The 19148-nt window shown below is 42.6% G+C and overlaps 1 protein-coding gene across 1 annotated transcript in view; it reads right to left on the bottom strand.

The window, feature by feature from the left end:
- nfixb (nuclear factor I/Xb) overlaps nucleotides 1-19148 on the bottom strand; it is a 126791-nt gene that overhangs the window by 9151 nt on the left and 98492 nt on the right. The window contains 9 exon segments of the mRNA XM_069149830.1: nucleotides 492-583; nucleotides 2451-2598; nucleotides 4282-4457; nucleotides 8860-8896; nucleotides 8898-8989; nucleotides 14104-14178; nucleotides 17250-17380; nucleotides 18016-18051; nucleotides 18340-18460. Coding sequence (XP_069005931.1) covers nucleotides 492-583; nucleotides 2451-2598; nucleotides 4282-4457; nucleotides 8860-8896; nucleotides 8898-8989; nucleotides 14104-14178; nucleotides 17250-17380; nucleotides 18016-18051; nucleotides 18340-18460 — 908 coding nt within the window.

Here is a 19148-nt window from a genome sequence, read left to right as displayed (position 1 = left end):
GAAGAAGGTGAAAGAGGGAGAAAGTCAAAGTCAAAGGCCGAGAAAATGAATACGAGGGAGGAGAGCGGAGCACGACGAAGCTAAAAAGAGGGAAAATGGGAAGTAGAAAAGGCGGTAAGAACGGAGAAAGGAAAGGTAGCAAGGAGAAGGAGAGAAAAAGGCAGCGAGGGAAGAAGGCCTGCTGCCTGAAGGGTACGCTCCATATGTGCCAAATAAACAGTTGAGCACATATGGTTAACCACACACGTACAGTAAAATAACGATGTACAAATGCACACATTGATGGTGCTGTGGGATGGTGTGAGAGGAGAGACGGAGGAGACCCAGAAGCAGATTTCAGGGAGTGAGGGAATAAGAAATATTTTGGCGTGCATCCACACAGTTAATACGTTCCTTGAGTTTGACCAGTAATCGCAGTCAAAACAGACGAGTCGCCTGCTTACTTTTACGACACAGTGAGACAGACTGTCGGTGTGTCCCCGACCTCCTACCTGTGTCTGCTGCGGGATGTTCAGAAAGTTGTTGTCCCGTGATCCGATGCCGACAAACCTGTTGGGAGCTGTGGCGCCTGGCGTGGAGTATGCTACAGAAACAGAAGAAGAACAACAGAGGACGTCAGCGCACACTAGAATAACCCGCGCTGCAACCTCCTGCAGAATCTCAGAGGAGTAGTTCGACAATTTGAAAAAAAACTTGCTCACTTATTTAATGAAAGCTAGATGAATAGACAGTCTAAAGTCTGTACACTGGATACGACTCTGGTGCCAGCAGCCTGTTAGCTTAGCTTAGCATAAAGACCAAGACAGAAAGCCTGGCCCTGTCCAAACTTATCAAAGTCTGTCAACCAGCACTTCCAAATCTCACTTAAATTCGAATTAAATTTGCTTTATCTTAACAAAAACTGAAGTGAAAAACATTAAGGCTTCTGGAAGTGTTTGCACCCTGCCAAGAATTCTCAGGAACCCGCCGCACAGTTTTTCTTTTTTAGCTCCACTAAAACAAACAAAATTAATAAATCAGGTTAGCTGTTTCCTCGTTTCAAGTCTTTGGCTCAAGCTTCATATTTCTCGTGCAGACATGAGAGTGGTACTGATCTTCTCTTAAAACTTTAAAATTTCCTGAAAGCAAATACGTGTATTTCCCAAACTGTCATGGCTCATACTTTAACATGAAATATCATCCAGTAAACCAAATGGATCATTGCTGTTAGACAAATAAATATACCCCAAAAATATACCAAAAAAAGTCAGATACATGCATTTACTTATTCAGAAAGTACCAGTATATATCATTGAGGTCATTAAAACCCCATGGAAAAGTTCGCCAAAATCTGCTATGCAAACTCAGATCTCCCTGAGTGATTAAATTCAGTTGATAAACTCAGGATCCTGACACTGAGGATCAGTCAGGGACATTTAAAACCCACTGGCATCAACGTCTCTGACAAATTTAGGGCAGTTTGAGGAACCCTACGGACTCCAGAATTTGAATCTCACTGAGGGATTCGGGGAAGCAGTGTGCAGACTTGTGCATGTGTGAGGCATTTTGTGTGGAGGAGAAGAGGGAAGAGCAAGAAGGAGAGAGACAGGAAAGAAGATACAGTACATCCATGTGTTTCTAAGGATTGGAATAACATACATAAGACATAGAAGACTTTGAGACGCTGACTGGGGGGTAGAACGAAGACACTAAATTTGAAGGAGAGCTAAAAAAACAAACAAACAAACAAACAAAAAAAAAGTGCTCCATCCAGTGCCCCTCCTATCACATCTGAGGAAATACGACTGATATCGCTTCTTTACCTTGAATTCACACCCTGTTTGCTCTAAAAAAAAAAAATCACCAAGCAAAAAAAAAAATCCCACTAAAAATCTCACATCAGCTAAACCCAAAAAACGTTGGGGTAAAATTGTTCCACCAGTGTCCCAATTTCTACCGGAATGTTTGTGGAGTCCATATAAATTAACTGCCCTAAATTTGTGCCCTTTGCAAGTAAGACTGAATTAATAATCAAACTTTTTCTTAGAAGGTTTGCTGATGAGTCCAGCAGGGGAGGAAAGGAGGATTGAGAAGGAGAAGAGCTGGTGATGCAGCTTCCACACCAGACCAACGCAGAATGGGCTCGACATGTAGAGGAACTCACGGGGGCCAAATACAGAACCCTGATGAGTGCCACAGACGTCCATAATGACAGACAGCTCTCACCAAACCTCTGGTGGCCTTGATCTACTTTAACGTGCTCCACAGTTTGTTCTGTGCAGGCTTCTGCAGCCTTCCAAGGGTTGAGGGACGTGAAATGCTGGATACACAATGATGACACGAAGTTGGAGGAAGAACAATGTCATGGGTCTTTTCACTGGAGAGGGTTGGGGTTTTCTGATTGTTTTTTTGTTTTTTTTTGGTGTTTGGTTTGGTTTGGTTTTGAAAACGGTCTCTGCGGGGTCACTTACACGGAGATGCGGGCGAGGAGAGTCCGCCGTCAGGGGGCGTGCTGTTGGGTTTAGAGTCGGGCATGGGGAGGGGCACTGGGCGGGCCACTGGGGGAGGTGGAGGCAGCAAGAAGGAGCCTGGCATTTTGCTCTGGCCGCTCCCGTTTGGCTGCAGACAACACAAACAGGGTCAGGAGGGCGACATGCGACAATCCGCAGACACGGAATGAAAACAGGACGCAGCTCGGGAGGCCAGGTCCAAAAAAATATCCATGACGGAGGGAAGAGGGGGAGCGATGGTGGAAGGAGGAGGAGGGGGTGGGAAACAACAACCAAAGGAATGATGTATGTGGACGGCATCTTTCATGGAGGTGTGAAAAATAATAGTCACCACAGGGTTTGATAGGAGTGGGAGCTGGAGCTGGAGGTGAGAGGTTCCACTGGGTGGTCCGTGTCGGGTGGAGAAAGTGTGGAAGAAGGAAGTGAGCAAATTATTTGACTGGGTTCGTCCAGAAGATGGCAAGAAATCAAAACCATGGGAGAATAGTCTTCTACACAAGCACAACACCACCAACGATACCATCACCAAACAACCAAACTCCAACTAAAATCGGAACAGCTAGAGATGAGAACAGAAACACGATGACACAACACAGGACGGGTATGCTGGACTGAAGTGTGCCATGACTGATTCACTCTTGTGCTGATGGTTGTAACTTCTAAGGGGTTGGGTGGAGCAAAATAAAAATAAAAAGAGGAGGTGGGGAACGTCGGGGGTCTGAAATAGGAAACGGCAAAATGACATCGACAAGACAATACAAAGATTTGTAGATAAACAAATGTCTGGTGTGTTGCAGTAGTGTCGCTCTGGGTGTATTTCTCTGTAATGTGGGTGGACACAGCTTTTAGCATGCACTGTTCACTCAAACTAATCACATATAGTATCATATATATGTATCATGATTTCAGATTTGTACAGTGAGGTGGGTTTTGTTGCGGATTTTTGTGGAATACAGAAGAAAAAAGAAGACATGACAATTTAATACATAACTGAAATTTAACCTCAGCTTAAATAGCTAATATTGAAATTGAAATGCTGCAACAAAAAAAAAATTGTCTATACCCATATGGTTGAGTATGTGTAGGTGTTCATAAATTAAGCCAAAAAATGAGCGTGATCATTATTCACACGTCTCTCCAAGTTGCTCAATTTCTAATCTAAAATGAAAAAGATATAAGGGTTTGTAAATTAGATTAGGTCAAGTTTAGGCACCATACATTACATTACATTACATTTCATTTAGCTGACGCTTTTATCCAAAGCGACATACTATAAGTGCATAATTCAACCATAATTCAAGACAAAAGTTTAAGCATGAATGTAATAATTTTGAGTATCCAAGGATGTCTTATCAGGTTATATTCTGTCAGTCAATGAGACCCACGAAGACAAAAAACCCACTGGACTGGAAAGCTGAAGGATTTTCTGAGATTTCCTCAATTTGTAAACCACAAACCACATTTTTAATGTGTTGATTGGAAAAACAGATAGATGTTATTTATAGAACAAATCTTAAATTGCTATACATTTTACGTTACGTAACATTAAGTCTTCAATAGTGGAAAAATGTCACAATTAGGCATTCAGTTACTTGTAAAAATTATTATTATTTTAAAGAATAATTATTATCATGGTCAATTCTTTACTTCCATAATCACAGTTTTCCACTAACATACTTTGTGTTTCTACTTTCTAAATGCAGTCTCTTAGAATTGCTTGTTCATACAGTACTCCCCGACACTAGTGTGTGTTGCACATCTGCATGTGTCTGTATCAAGAGGTGAGCCTTACCTGTCCCCCGGCCTGCCCCGAGCCATCAGCACAGACAAACTGCACAAATTCCTTCAGGGGATCCTGTCCAGGATGGTGGTGGTAGCGGATGGTTGGGTGGGTGAAGTAGGGGCTCGACTGCTGGATGATGGAGGGAGACGGGAAGTGCAGGGCCGAGGCTGTAGCACGGGGACTCCCTGCAAACACAGATGCTTGTATCAGAGGAACACAAGTAGAGAAAGACAGAGAGCGCGAGAGACGGACATAAAACCTCTGGATCTCTTTACGATCTTTAGATGGGAGAGATGTATTAAGCCACGGATGAATGACAGCAAGAACCCCATCACAACTGGAAGCCATAAAGTTTTAATTTGGCTTTTAAAATGAAACAAATGTTGTTGTTCCCGAGAAAAGCTCATTTCACGTTAATAGCTATTATGGGCATTGCTCATGTTTTATGATCACTCCATTAAACCTATACAGCTTTATGGAGGAGATTTACACACATTGTATTCATATGTGAACACTCAGAGACACTCCATAACAAGTCAACACAATTCTGAGTGCACACACACACACCTGAATGTGCACAAATTCAGTCGATACGAGCTCTAGATTTCGAAATCAGATCCCAAAAAGCTCATGAAGAGCGAAAGCACAAAGAGATCGTTGAGTACTGTCTTAAATTAGCCGGTCTTAATGCCTGCACGCCTGTGTGCTGTTTTGAGGGTGTGAATCATTGGCGTTGATGCAATTTGGCATTCACATGGTAAAGCCGTTTTTTCTTTTTCTTTTATCTGACACATTTTGTTTCGATGACAGAACTAATCTGTACGAACACTTTAAATCAGAGTTGATGTTTTTCTGTTAAATGGCTTTTTATCTGCAAATATACATGTGCGTGCATGACAGGTGTGGAGATGCAAAATATATCAGCCTGCTGCGGCTAATAAGCTTATATTGAAAAAAAAAAAAAAAAAAAGCATTTCTGTTTTTGCTTTACAAGAAAGGAAAAGAGGGAAAGTCGCACCAAACTGAGCTGAATATATGTGTGAGGTGTGAGAGGGGAGCAGTTGGTTGAGCCCTACCACACCAAACACAAAGCCCTCTCTGTCAGACCTATATCCATTACTAAATCTCCTTGATTTGTATTAGAAGGCTGTTCTCCTCTGAGCCCTGCCAGTCTGACACCCACCCCGTCCCGTCCAGACTCCCCAGCTGCCCACGTCGGGCTGCCAACACGCTTCGGTGCCTGCATCTTATACATTATGTGTGAGTGTACTTCACGAGGGTGCCAAACCCGCTGCATTACCCCCCAGACTGGGGCCTACGCCTCTGAGCCCAACAGCACCTCGCTCCCATGCCAGGCTGCCTGCTCCCAAGTGAAGCCGTCTCCCTGCTCCTATAGTCCCATACTAATCTCATTAGGGACTGGGTGAAGGCCAAACGCAGGGAGTATGGGGATGGGTTGGGTTGGGGTGGGCTGGGGATGGTGGGAGGGAGTCCGAATCAGAGGGGAATCCCTGCAACCCTCCTCCCTCTCATCTCCCTCTACCACCAGGGATTCCCATCCTTTTTTTTAAATTTTTTTTTTTCGTCACATGTCCCTCCACAGGCCGGTCGGAAGAGCCCAGGTACCCCGACATGTTTAAATGTATTTTAAATTTAATATGAGTAATTTCTTATACAGTTAAAGTGTCAATGTTAAGGTCTGTTTTGTGCTACTAAATAGGACAGAAACTGGATGGTCAAACCTTTCATCCATTACTTTTAGCTACCAATAGTAACATGAATCCATTTGATTAAGCTAACCATTTTAACCAGATATCAATTACGTGTAGCTTTTTCACCATTTAGTTGTTATTTTTACCATTCAAACTCATTTTCTTTACTTCCAGCCATTTCCACCAACTTTTCACTATTATTTTCCTCATTTTATCCTTTCATTCAATTTAATCAAACTGTTCGTACTTTATTTCAGTCATGAATTCCTACATTTCCTTAAATATTCAAACTGCTTAATGACTACTTTTAGACAATTTTATTATTATAAAAACTTTTAGAGAAGTATGCTTCGGTCAGTGGTGAAATATTTTAGCCATAAAAAAGGAGTCACATTCCCAAGTGAAGAACCAGAGGCAGGATGGCTGAGTGTGGCTGGAGGGATAACCTCTATCAAAACCACACACACACACTCAACAACAATGCTGATGATGTGGTGAGCATTTTCACACTCACATGGGAAGAGTCCCAGTGTGCATGCTGGGAGAGTATGTGTAAAAAGAAACAAATCACAACTATACAACAACTGCTCGCCACAACACGGATGGGATACTCTGTACATGTGTGCATGTTAGTGTCAACATGTACAGTATACTGTGTGTATGTGTGTGTATGTTAGTTTGTGTGTGCGTGTGCGTGTGTGTGCGTGTGCGTGTGTGTGTGTGTGTGTGTGTGTGTGTGTGTGTGTGGAGACTGGATTTGTTGTAGCTACACCTCAAGAGGCACGGGGTCTGTCTACAACCACAGAGGAGGTTTAATGACTCAGCGGTCAACCTCATCGCCTCACATCTGCTCGGTGGCTTCAACATGCTTTGATGTAGCTACAGAACGACAGCACTCGGGTAATTACCTCCAGCGAGATCCTTCACTGGCTGAATTCACAAATGTGGACTTTCCAAAAGGGAGAGAAAGTCTCTTACTCAACACCGTGGTGATACAATTAGGAGAGTGATGATTCATACTTGGAGCCCCTTTGGCTGTGATTGATATCTGAGATGCTTTTTTTTGTTTGTTTGAGCCTTGTGGAGAATCAGCTGGTACACACAGCAGCCCTGGCAGTGTGAATAAAGACGTGCTCAATCTGGAGTTCCCACACTATAAAGAAAACCGAGTCAACATGAATGTTGAAAGACCTATAAATGACAGGAAAGAATATTAAAAAAACAGTAAGGTGTAAAGACCCACGACTGGATCAACCTACTTGGGCGTCATTTGGCAAAAATATTTCGCCGTGGAGCTGTTCCTTCATACTCTCTGTCATGTTGACAGTTTTTCTCTTCTGGAAAATTACAAGGTCCTCAGTTTGCTCTGTGGTGATCTGATTAAACTCAAATCAATTTCAGTATTGTTATCACAACGTATCAGTATCACCTTACCACTAGATTTTGTCAGGGGGGCCTTATTTAATACAGGGGCTCTGAGACCTATTTAAAGGCCCTGATCACATCAGTCGATGTTGTGCTTTACTGGTGCATATTCCCATAGTCACAAACTAAATTGTATTTCATCAGATTACCACAAAGCAACTGCCATACGGGGCAGTGTAATTTGCCCACTTTGCCTGGGTGCTGCCAGAATTATGGAGTAATTAAAGGGGGTAGTCCAGCAGTTTAGTGTAAATAAATATGGGGGACTCACATGAGACTTATTAAAAGAGAATGGTCAAAATCAAAGCTGCAGAAGCAGATATTTTGACTTTTAGTTTCAAGAAGCTCAAGAAAGTCTGGATCCTACATGTCCCATAATTCAATTCAATAGTGTCTTTCATAACTCTTCACCACCTCCCTAAATGCGCACCTCTGTAGAACCCCACTCCTTTAGTTTTTAGTAAGGTAAACTTTCTGCTGAAATATCTTGAGACTCAAGCCTGGGCTAAGATAAAACTGATGGCATCATTATCATTATGAGTTATATCATTTATGTGAATTGCTCTCCTCAGAGCCATAGCAGACCATGTAGAACCGTTTTTACAGGATAAACAGTATCCCTTGTAATAAGTAAACTGAACTTCACACGTAAAATTGGTGGATTGCCCCTTTAATTGCAAATACAAATTGTTCAATGAGTATGATGAATGTCATTTGCAACTTTTTCCATCAAAAGATTTCATGAAATGTCAAAGTTTAATGATACTGTTTAGTGAACTGAATCATAGAAAAATATATTTGACCTACTTTTCCGTAATGATTTGTATTTTGTGTCTTTGTTGATAGTTATTAGCAAAACAAAAAATACACATACGTATATATATATATATATATATATATATATTTTTTTTTTTTTTTTTTTTTTTTTTCAAATAAGTATTTACAGATGGGGCAGTAGTTGTTTCTGGCAACCAAGAGTCCTAAAACATGGCAAGAGAGCCGGGAGTAAAAGAGAAAATGACAATTGATTCAACACATTTCTTTCATCCATGTTACATACCTGAAGTACAGCTGTAATATTATAGAAGAGACACAGCAGCAACCACCTGATCACAAGAGGAGGAGGGCAATCTACAGAAATCCACAACCATCACCAACAGACCCGGAGAAGCCACACACCACACCTGACCCCACAGAAGCTACATCACCAACATGACCTGCACCCTACAAGGTCAGAGGAGGAGCCACAGACCCACAGAGGTACCTGCCAGCTTTTAATTCCCAGCCACTCTCATCTCCCAGAGACAACGCTCCCACCTCTAAACCACAGGGGAGGGTTGGGGACCCTGAAAAAGTGTGGAGTGGGTAGGAGGAGATGGTGAGGACGGGGTGGGAGGAGGGGATTTAGGTGGGGGGCGATCAGGGGGATCAGGAGCTGGGTTGGTCTCACCTGGTCTCACTCCCGCCAGCATTGGCATTGGGTGGTGGTGTGAACGCCATGCGGGGGGACCTCGTCTGGGAGGACAGGGCGCTGAAATCGAATTTCCCCGGCTTCTTAAGAGAACCAGGCGACGAGAGTCCTGGCAAAGAGGGGATCAACAAAATGGCAGAACAGAGACGAGGTTTTAATCAAACATGGCTGCTTTTCTTACTTTGACTCTACTCAAAAAAAAAAAAAATTAGAAATATAAATTTATCAAGACTTAAAAAAAAAAAAAAAAAAAAAATTGATTACAAGAATCAAATGATTATGATTGGTTGAAATCAATGGATTGATCGATTGATTCATTCATTGATTTGTTTGACTGACTTAACATACAAATGGGTTCTCACAGTCTGTCCAATACTCTATGTTTGCGTACAGTCAGCGGGCTGTACCATGTCTGTCAGTTTGGGGGGGGGGGGGAGAGGGGGTTGAGGGCAGGGTCCGGTGAGAGGCCATGTTTTGAAGCAGCAGGGGGTCAGAGTGAAGGGAGGTGACTGGGGAGAAAGGGTGAGGTGGGGTTGGGGGGAGGGAGGGGGTACGGGAGGACCAGGGCACAGCGTCAGGACAGAGGAGAGCTGGGAAATGCAATTGTGGTCCAACTATGGTCACCATTGAGTGTGTGAACAACACAGCAAGGTCCTACTCACTGAAATCAATTCAAATGAGACCCAAACTACGTGACTAATCCCAAAACGATCTCAGAGCTCCGGCTCCAGCAGCACAGTCAACAAACACGCCAACCAGCCGACTCACTGCACTTGTCAGGATGCCTCTTTAGAGTGAATGGGATCCTGGATGGCCTCATATGCGGGGCAGACTGTGTTTTCAATCCACTGCCAGCATGAGCCGTGCAACTACATATAGCTGCATCAGAGCACGCCAAAACATACATCACTGGATCCTCTGATGTAGTGCCCTCCTGGATATCTGTCAGGTATTTTATGTTGCTGCCTTAAGACATATAGTATTTCATAAAGAGGTGCTTGAATTCTCACACACAACACACACACACACACACACACACACACACACACACACACACACACACACACACACACTGACACAATCTGTTCAGGCTGGGTGGCATGCACCGGGCAAACTGCCAGTGAAGGCTAGATGGTATTGCTGTAGGAAAGATGGAAGAAGTTAAGCAGGAGAGGAGTGGTGATGGCATGGCCGACACACATAGACAAACATATTAAAGTGTCCCCCTCTGTCTATAAATGTCGGCTGAGGCTAAACGGCTGCATGAAATATCCCTCAGTTTGGTAAAAACGGACACACTAAGTATAGGCCTGGCTCACCAGTGGACCAGAAACATGGCCAAAAGTGTGAGAGCTACAGATAAAAGAGGCTCTCTTCTGTGATCAAGGTCTTGTGTGGTGGGTGCTGAGGGAATTTATTTTGATGTATGGTAATCCAAAGGCACAATTTAGACTTTCAAGGTTTGAGGAACGGCGCCAAATGGTGTATCTGACCTCTGCCGGGAACCACAATGTTGAATATACGCTGAAATAAAACTCTGGAAAGAAAAATCCATAAAACAGAGAATAATGAAGAAGCAGAAGTATACAAAAGTACATGAACATGGACACATAGACCTCATTAGTTTTCACTGCAACATACTGAGCTCATGTGTTGTTTGCTTCAGATTTGGTTGAAAGAATACAGTGATAAACATCCCTGGTGAGCAAAAGGCCCATAAACTACTAAACGACACAATATTCACACATATAAAACAAACACACTCAAATAAAGACGTGGGTAATTTCAACATGGCCCAAAGAGACGTGGAAATAGATTTTATGAGCTGAGTATATAAAGCCTAACAGAGCAGATTTCTGAAAAGCTTTTTTTTTTTTTTAAAGCTACACTGGGAAATGTTTTATCACTATTTACCCACAATGCTCATGGGCACCATGGGTGCAGCTGTGCCTGTGCGGGCACCGATAAGTATAGAAAAAGGTGGGCACCAGCAGTTGTGTTCAGCTCGGCACGTCATGTGATGGAGGAGCGGATGCAGTAAATACGGTTGGGAAACATTTTATTTACTGGTAGAATTATGGGGCAAAAACTAAGATGCTGTCCATCTGGTAATGATATTTCACTTCTGTTAGTATGCTGTCTGTCTGTCTGTCTATATATCTAGCTTAGATTTATCTATCTATCTATCTATCTATCTATCTATCTATCTATCTATCTATCTATCTATCTATCTATCTATCTATCTATCTATCTATCTATGTGTACTTGTCCGTCCATCCTTCAAAAAACAAATCAAAATGCCTAGAGGTAAAAACTTTTCACTCTTTTGAACTCCACTGTCACTGTTACACATTTTTGGAGGGCACTGTATGTATGCCGTACACTACAAAGGCTCCATTTACTGTATTTATATTATTGTATTGGTATTGAAGCATTAATTATAAACTGCGCTCGTCACAAGCAGTAGCATTCTAAAGCTGTATAAAACTGTATACTGTGATCAAGGGGTGAGCAGTTTCCAAACCTTGATGATGTCAGGGTGATGTCATCAGGGTTATCTTGGTTTGGATTGAGATTTGAAAAAGCCTTCATTACAAAGTAGAGGTGTGGGGGTTTGAAACAAGTGGGCATTTAGGAGGTTTAATGAAAAATGCTTTCATGTTGCATGATGGGAATTGTAGGAGCCAGTGTTTATGGAGCTGGAACCATGCTAGAGAATAAACGTCTATATCTCTCAGGGCTCTTTTAAAAAAGATCACTAATGTCACTGGTGAGCTCCCAAACTTCGGTCATAAGGTCACATTAAAATGTATAACTGGGATTTAGGTTCCTTGATCACACTATTCAAAGCCGACAAACGGAGAACCAACATGCTGTGGATTCAATGAAGCAGTTCCTCTGTGGTTCATATAGGGTTGACTGCGTGCCACCACATCCCAACTTCAATTATAACCATCTTATTATGCATGAACAGCCTTAAATTATACATATTGTTTTTAGTCTCTGTGATATTCCCTAATTAGTCGGTGTCTTGCTGAAATATCTGGTACGATGTGGCTTCTCAGTGAGGAGCAGCAAATGAGGCCCAGATGCCCAATGAAAGCTTTGTCTGATAAAGCTAACAGAAGTTACTCTGATCTCTCCCTTAATCTGTGTGTGTGTGCGTGTGTGTGTGTGTGTGTGTGTGTGTGTGTGTGTTTAGATGCACACACCCACACACACACACACACACACACACACACACACATACACAGTTGTTTGTTCTACATTATTTCTGTGTCCTGCTCCTGGCACACTGCACGAGCAGACTGGCAGCCAATTGCTCCCATGACCCTGTAGTCTTGCCACGCTAACAAGCTGGCGACCACACAAACCCCCTAACTGTCACAGAACTGGTCCGCTAGCACACACACTCGCACATACACACACACATACATACACACACACATACATACACACACACATACATACACACACACACACACACACACACACACACACACACACACACACACACACAACAGAGAAAAAAAGAGTTCACACTCCTCATTCAGGTAAGAAACAACAATGCATATTACCAGAGTTATGTTCCTCATTAACTGACCACCACACACGTCATTAGCACTCATAAACACGAAGGTGATGCGCTTCAGGCAAAGCGAGGAACATAACTGAACATCACAGTTTTATCCCCAAATCACTGGTTTGGAATCTTTGTCAATATCACAAATACATGGGAAATCCAACCCCACTTGCAGACTGAGAAGTGGATAGCGGGTTTTCCCGCCACTGAGCAGCAGAAGCAAGCAGGCAGAAGGAGCGCACGGAGCAGAGCTGAGCAGGAGACAGCGGACTTAATGATGAATTACATGATCACCTGCTATGCCTCAGAGCTTTTCATTCAGGTAGAGAATCACCTCCGGAGCAGGCAGAGGCGGAGGCCCTCCCCGTCCCTCCTCTTCCTCCCTCTCCTCTCCTCTCCTCTCCTCTCCTCTCCTCTCCTCTCCTCTCCTCTCCTCTCCTCATCTCTCACTCCCAACACCACCACCACCATCACCAGAACAGATGTCTGCTGTAACCCAGTAGCTCCCTTCGCTGTAGACACATGGAGGCGCCATCTGGACCGGAACGCTGCTCCTCTCCAGATTGGGGAGTGTGTTTATGTGTGTGTGAATGTAAATCAGAAAAAGAGCATAAATTTAGTTTTGTGCAAGTGTATGTGTGTGTCTGTGTGTGTGTCATTTGTAAATGTGCGTGTTAGTGAGTAAGCATGTCTTGCAGACAGAAGGAGCCTTGTGCATTGATGACACACCTGAATGCCTTTAGTTGTGTTTGTTTGGGTCGTATGTTGTTTTCCCGGTGCTGTCTTTCAGAGACAGTTGAGTCAGTCCTACGGCAGGTGGGACGCCACTCAACAGCTCTGTCTAAACAACCGGCTGGATGAAGCACTGCTACTCAACAAACCCTCATTCACATCCCTCCTCCTCCTCCTCCTTCTCTCTGTCTTTCATCGCTGGCTTTCTCTCTCTGGGCTCAACAACAAAATTACAACATCCAAAGCACTTAGCTGAACGCTGCTGACAAATTCACATCACCTCGGAAACTCTGTTTGTATTCATGTGGTGTCACAACAACCCGGTTTGTGGATAAGATAATGCACTTAATTACACATTTACAACAGAGTGTACATCAGTATAAGAGTATTCAGAGATGTGTTCAATGCACTAGAGATATCTTTATCCTCCTAGATGGCTGATTTCTTTCACAGATTTACAACAACATCTTTGAGGCAGACAGGCGGTGGATGTTATGGAGCTACTGGGCAACCAAAAGGCTTTGGTGAACCCACAATGGACAACAGCAGACATCTGGTAGAAACACAACCCCACCCAGCATCAGCACAGCCAGAGAACAAGACATGAGAGAGGGATGGAGAGGAGAGGAGAGGAGAGGAGAGGAGAGGAGAGGAGAGGAGAGAAGAGAAGAGAAGAGAAGAGAAGAGAAGAGAAGAGAAGAGAAGAGAAGAGAAGAGAAGAGAAGAGAAGAGAAGAGAAGAGAAGAGAAGAGAAGAGAAGAGAAGAGAAGAGAACGGATGGAAAATGCAGGAGAGCTCTGAGAGCTCACAGGAAGTGCAAACAGAGAGATATGTACACAAGTTGAGGGTGGTGTGAGCGGAAGTAGAGCATGTATACATGTACACAGTATAATGTTTAATGTTCTAACCATGGTAAGGAAACTGCACTCCATCGCTCTCATGCTTAATCTTCCTCTCCTGCACACTGGCCAAATGGTGCTGCACTGAAAGGCCAAACAGGGGAGAAGGGAAGAGTTAACAATGGAGGAGGGGAGGAGAGAAAAAGACAGAGACACAGAGAGAGATGGAAAGAATGAGGGAGAGAAATAGGGGTGGTTAAATAATGAGCAATGGGGGATTTTAATGTTATAGAGTGCAGCAAGTGTCTATAAAATAGTTACATCATTACTGCTGGCAGTATTAAAATGGCAGCCTGTGAGTGGGAGTGACGGTTATAAATTGGAGAATACATGAAAATTTTGCAATTTAATACAATCCCCAAAGTCAGACACTACACCCAAGAGATATACATGAAGTCTGTGGTAAATACATTTGATGTGATACCCATCATGATGGTTAAAAGTGCTGTAAGCCAAAAGGGTGAGTGGTTATGATTTCAGCAGTAAATGGGTGGTTACACTGGTGCTGCTCTGCTGAAATACTCGAGAATACAGATAACGCAGAATGATTTGGATGGTAAAACTCGTGAGGCATCAGGGGAATATCGGGAAAGGAACAGTTCGACACTTTGGGAAATAAGTTAACTTCACGAGAGTTAGATGAGAAGACTGATGCTCCGCTCACTGTGCATCCGAGTGTCAATCTTTTCATCTAAATGTCAATAAGAAAGCAACTTAATCCCAAAAGGTCTCACTGTTCCTTGAATATAATACAGAAAATACATATAAATATCCCTCTACTCTAACATGAACAATGTACAAAATAAAACACAGAGGGGGACAGAAGTTTATACAGGTGTATTTACCTTTTTTTTTTTTTTAGATTAGAAGCTGCCAGTATTTGGTGAGCTTAACAGTAGCCAAATACAAAGATTGAAAACGGGAAGAAATGGCTAGCCTGGGACTGTTTACGTATTGATTTTAGAATTTCTGAATAGTCATTAAATCATAAATATTTTAATAGTTTATGCGACTATCATCTTATGTTTAAAAAAAAAAAAAGAATCCCATGTTTTTACAATCACCTGGTAGCAATGCGCCACTAACATGAGAAGGTAGCTGTAAAAGCTGTTTGCCAGCCACAGAAGACGACATTACTACCAGGCGCCAGTAAAACGTGTGTGGCGCTGTGTGACTACACATGCAAAGACTATATAGCAAGCCATCAAACCTTTTTTTTTGTGGAAAGTCTTAAAAAAAATTAAAATGTGCTGCGTTGCAAAGTTTCTGGTAAAGCTAACATATAATAAGCGTGACACAGCACAAAAACTGGAAACAACCATTGTCTTGGCCGATGGGTAAGGTCACAAAACCTGCTTATTAAAACGTATTTAAACGCAACAGGTATCATGCTGCATCTCACTTATTTTACATCAAGCTGGCTATTTCTCACTGGTTCCACTATTTGTATGAAGTTAGCTGACTGGCTGTAGGTTCGTATTTACTGTACACATGATAAGTGATATCAATCTTCTTAACAAGAAATAAAATCACCTTCCAAACTATTCCTCCTATATGATAAGAATAAACATCCCATTACTATGTTCTATTGACGAACATAAACAAGGCAGAGACATTTGGACCGACTACAGTCTATAAAGCTTTTGAGTTATCCTTGTTATATCTTCAGTATGTGGCTTTAACAGTCTCATACATGACGCTCGTGTGCGCACACGGGATCCTGGGAAACTAAATGGAAGCTGACACTGACATAAAAATTAACTAAGCAAAATACAACTATCCCTGCCACTCTTCTCAGTGACAACAAACACTAGTCAGTACGTTATACACTCAGTTTGTGGTGTGGTTAAAGTGCCAGTTCAGCATGCAGATGGCTTAAGTTTTATTTGCCGAATTTTGAGATTGAAGCTCATATAAAACATTATAATGGAAAAACTGGCAGTAACATGTCATTTGAGTGACAATGACCCAGTTTCTAGACACGATGTTAAGCCAGTTAAGCCACGCTTGATATATCTTTGTTGCAACAACAGAAATCTTAAAACTTGAGCAAATAAACTCCAAACTATCTGCATTGTAAAACCACTGAGAGTAACGGAGAGAATACAGTTTTATGTGTTTTACGTAAACTGGCTCTTTAAGTCCCTGCTGGATGTGAGAAAGGATGCTATAACCTGGCCGTGACATAATGTCGGTGAATGAACCTCGGCTATTGTGCAGGGTGGGGGGGAGGGGGGTCTTATAAGGTTTAGGTTATAAGTGGAGTAGAAGCTGTGAATGAAAGATGGTGAGATGGAGGAAAGTGAGGGGGGGGGGGGGGGGTCAACTGATGAAAAGAAGGGTCAATACAGTGTAGAGGTAGGGGGGAAGGGGTGATGGTGGAAGGAGATGAGCTGAGGCTGCTGGTCCATTTCAAATCAGTTAGTATGAAATTAACTCCACAAAATATGTGGGCTTAGTTTGACATCTCTGGGAAATACATTGATTTGCTTCCTCACTGAGAGTTGGTTAGGTGAGAAGATCATTACCACTCTAATAACTCTAACACCAAATGTAGGAAGCTGTTGGCAGCTTAGCTTAGTTTAGCACAAAGACTGGAAGCAGGAAAACAGCTGGATTGTCTCTGTTTACAAGTAACATCATCTATGTAGCAACACTGAAGTGACTTCACTAGGCAAAGAATGAGTCCAGCACACAAGTCCCTGTAAAGCCATCTGTTAATCTTACACTTCACACTTTGCGCAGACTAAACAAATAAAATGTAACATGTACGTTTGAGAAGCTGCTGGGGGAACTGTGTTGCCGGTGGACGGAGCGAGGCTAACTGTTTCCTTTCCCCTGTTTACAGTCTTTATGCTAAGCTAACCTGGTATTAGATTCATCTTTACCACAGAGAGAGTGTCAATCTACAGCAAATAACTGTATTTCCCAAATTACTGAACTATTCCTTTAGTTCAGAGAAAAGCACTTTGGATTTTAAAGCTTTCTGGCTCTTTCAAATTTAATGAAAGGTTTGTTTTAGCGGCAGCCTTCATGACTGCATTGTTTAAAAAAAAAAAATCTATATATATAACTTAAACATCAGTTTGATTTTTGTGTCTGAATTGAAGTGGACTTCAGCACAGAAAGTGATGGGGTAGTTGCAGCGGGACTACCTGCATCCACATCATTAGGCCAACCGCTGGACTGAGAGCTGCTGCCCGCTGCCGGGGAACGGCCTGAGTAGAAGACATCATCCACCGGGCTCTCCATCTCACTGTCGTCAATGGACTTGCGCTTGTTGGAGCTGAAAGCAAAGAAAGAAAGAGAGTTTGTTTAATTCATGAAGAAGGGAAGAGTTAAAGGCTATTTATTTTCAGACTGATATGATCTGTTTTTCTTAAAGTTGTGGGTCTGGGTTTCTCACTGAAACAAACAGACACTACTGATTGGTATTTGGGACTCTAATAAATATACACATATCATTTGTTGGACATTCGAGGACAAATGTGAGCGCTGATTTTCCCCGGAGTCAGAAATTTGTCTGCTTGTAATAAAAATGCTAAATGTTAAGGTTTCTATTCAATGTTGTGTTTTCACATTATGTAATAGGAAGGTGTCAGAGCAACACAACCGGGGACAGCGAGACAAACAAGAGGCCAGAATTTGACCAACATGCTGAGTCCATACTGGCCCGAAGCAGCTACGCGAAGGAAACCGACCGCAGAAAGTGTGCATGGTAACGCTGGAACGCATTCCTGTGTGTGTTTGCAGATTCTTAAAGAGTCATACATCTGTGACCAATAAAATAAAGGGGGTTGTGAACGTACAGCATGTGCGTATCTGTGTGACAGCATGCGTGTGTGGCTTTTGTTCGAGTGTGATGGAGGGGTCTGTGTTAGATTAGTATCAAGGGAGATATTCTGTAATGAGTGTAACTACCTCCGTGGGAGACTTGCATAAAGCTCCATTTCAGTCCTTCAGCGCAAGATGAGCGGGAGAGGACGGCAGAGGGAGCGAGGGGGAACACAGACACAAAAGGCACGAACAGAGACGGGGCGACAGACAGATCGGTGGGAAAAATGAGAGGGAATGAGAAGGATTAGTGATGACGGAGGAGAAAGGGGGAGAGAAAGAGACACAGTCAAAAAGCAGAGCAAGCTTAGCATAAAGAATACAGTCGAGTCAAGAGGTTAGAAAATTAAGAGAGGAAGAATATTAGTACAGAATACATTTTCATCAGGAGTGTTTTGTGTGCGTATGTACCTGGTGGAGGGGGTGGAGGTGATGGAGCGGCGTCCCAGGGTCACCTGGTTGATGTTGTAGTAACCTGGGCTGTCCAGGTCGGCCAGAGAGAAGTTGGGGCCCGTTGCCGTAGCCACCGGAGCTGAGGAATGAACACACGGACAGAGACGCATCCAATATAGGAATATCAGAAAAATGACACACTGCACAAAATCATGGCCTCATTTTCTTATAGGATGATTTTCCTGATGTTGATCTGTTTGTTGGACGGTCATTATTTTGTGTCAGACTTAAACCAAAATGCCTGATTCCCAGATGATGAAAAGTAATGTCTTTGATGATCCAATGACATTTCCTCGAGCAGCACCATGAGGTTCACATTGGTTGTTTAGAGTGACGAATCTTTAACAAGCATTGCTGTCCTCCTTTGGAGTAACCTAATCTTAAATTGAGACACGAACCAACAATGTTGGCTCTGGGCGTTTTCATGGGATTTTTGTGGGAATTGTCTTAACAACCATTGGCACCCACAGAGTTGATTCCCATAGAGACATTCATGTCCTCATGATGAATTGTCCTCTGCCTTCTCCAGTGCTCCCAACATGTTAACATTTATATTTCTAGTTCAATAATGTCTGAATTATGTACCTACAATATAACTAGTAAAAATGAATAACATTCTCATCATCTTCAGCTGTACTTTGAATTTAGTGGCAGTTAGTAAATCTTGCTAACAAGCAAAACCAAGATGGTGAATATGTAAACATTATACCTGCTCATGTTAGCATGATCACGGTGAGCATATTAGCTGACATGTTGATGTTAGTTTT

This window comes from Embiotoca jacksoni, unplaced genomic scaffold (genome assembly GCF_022577435.1).
Source record: "Embiotoca jacksoni isolate LCO1_2020_lvr unplaced genomic scaffold, fEmbJac1.0.p SCAF_15, whole genome shotgun sequence".
Taxonomy (NCBI): Eukaryota; Metazoa; Chordata; class Actinopteri; family Embiotocidae; genus Embiotoca; species Embiotoca jacksoni.
Note: the sequence above shows the minus strand (reverse complement) of the source record. Positions and strands in the feature narration are given on the sequence as shown.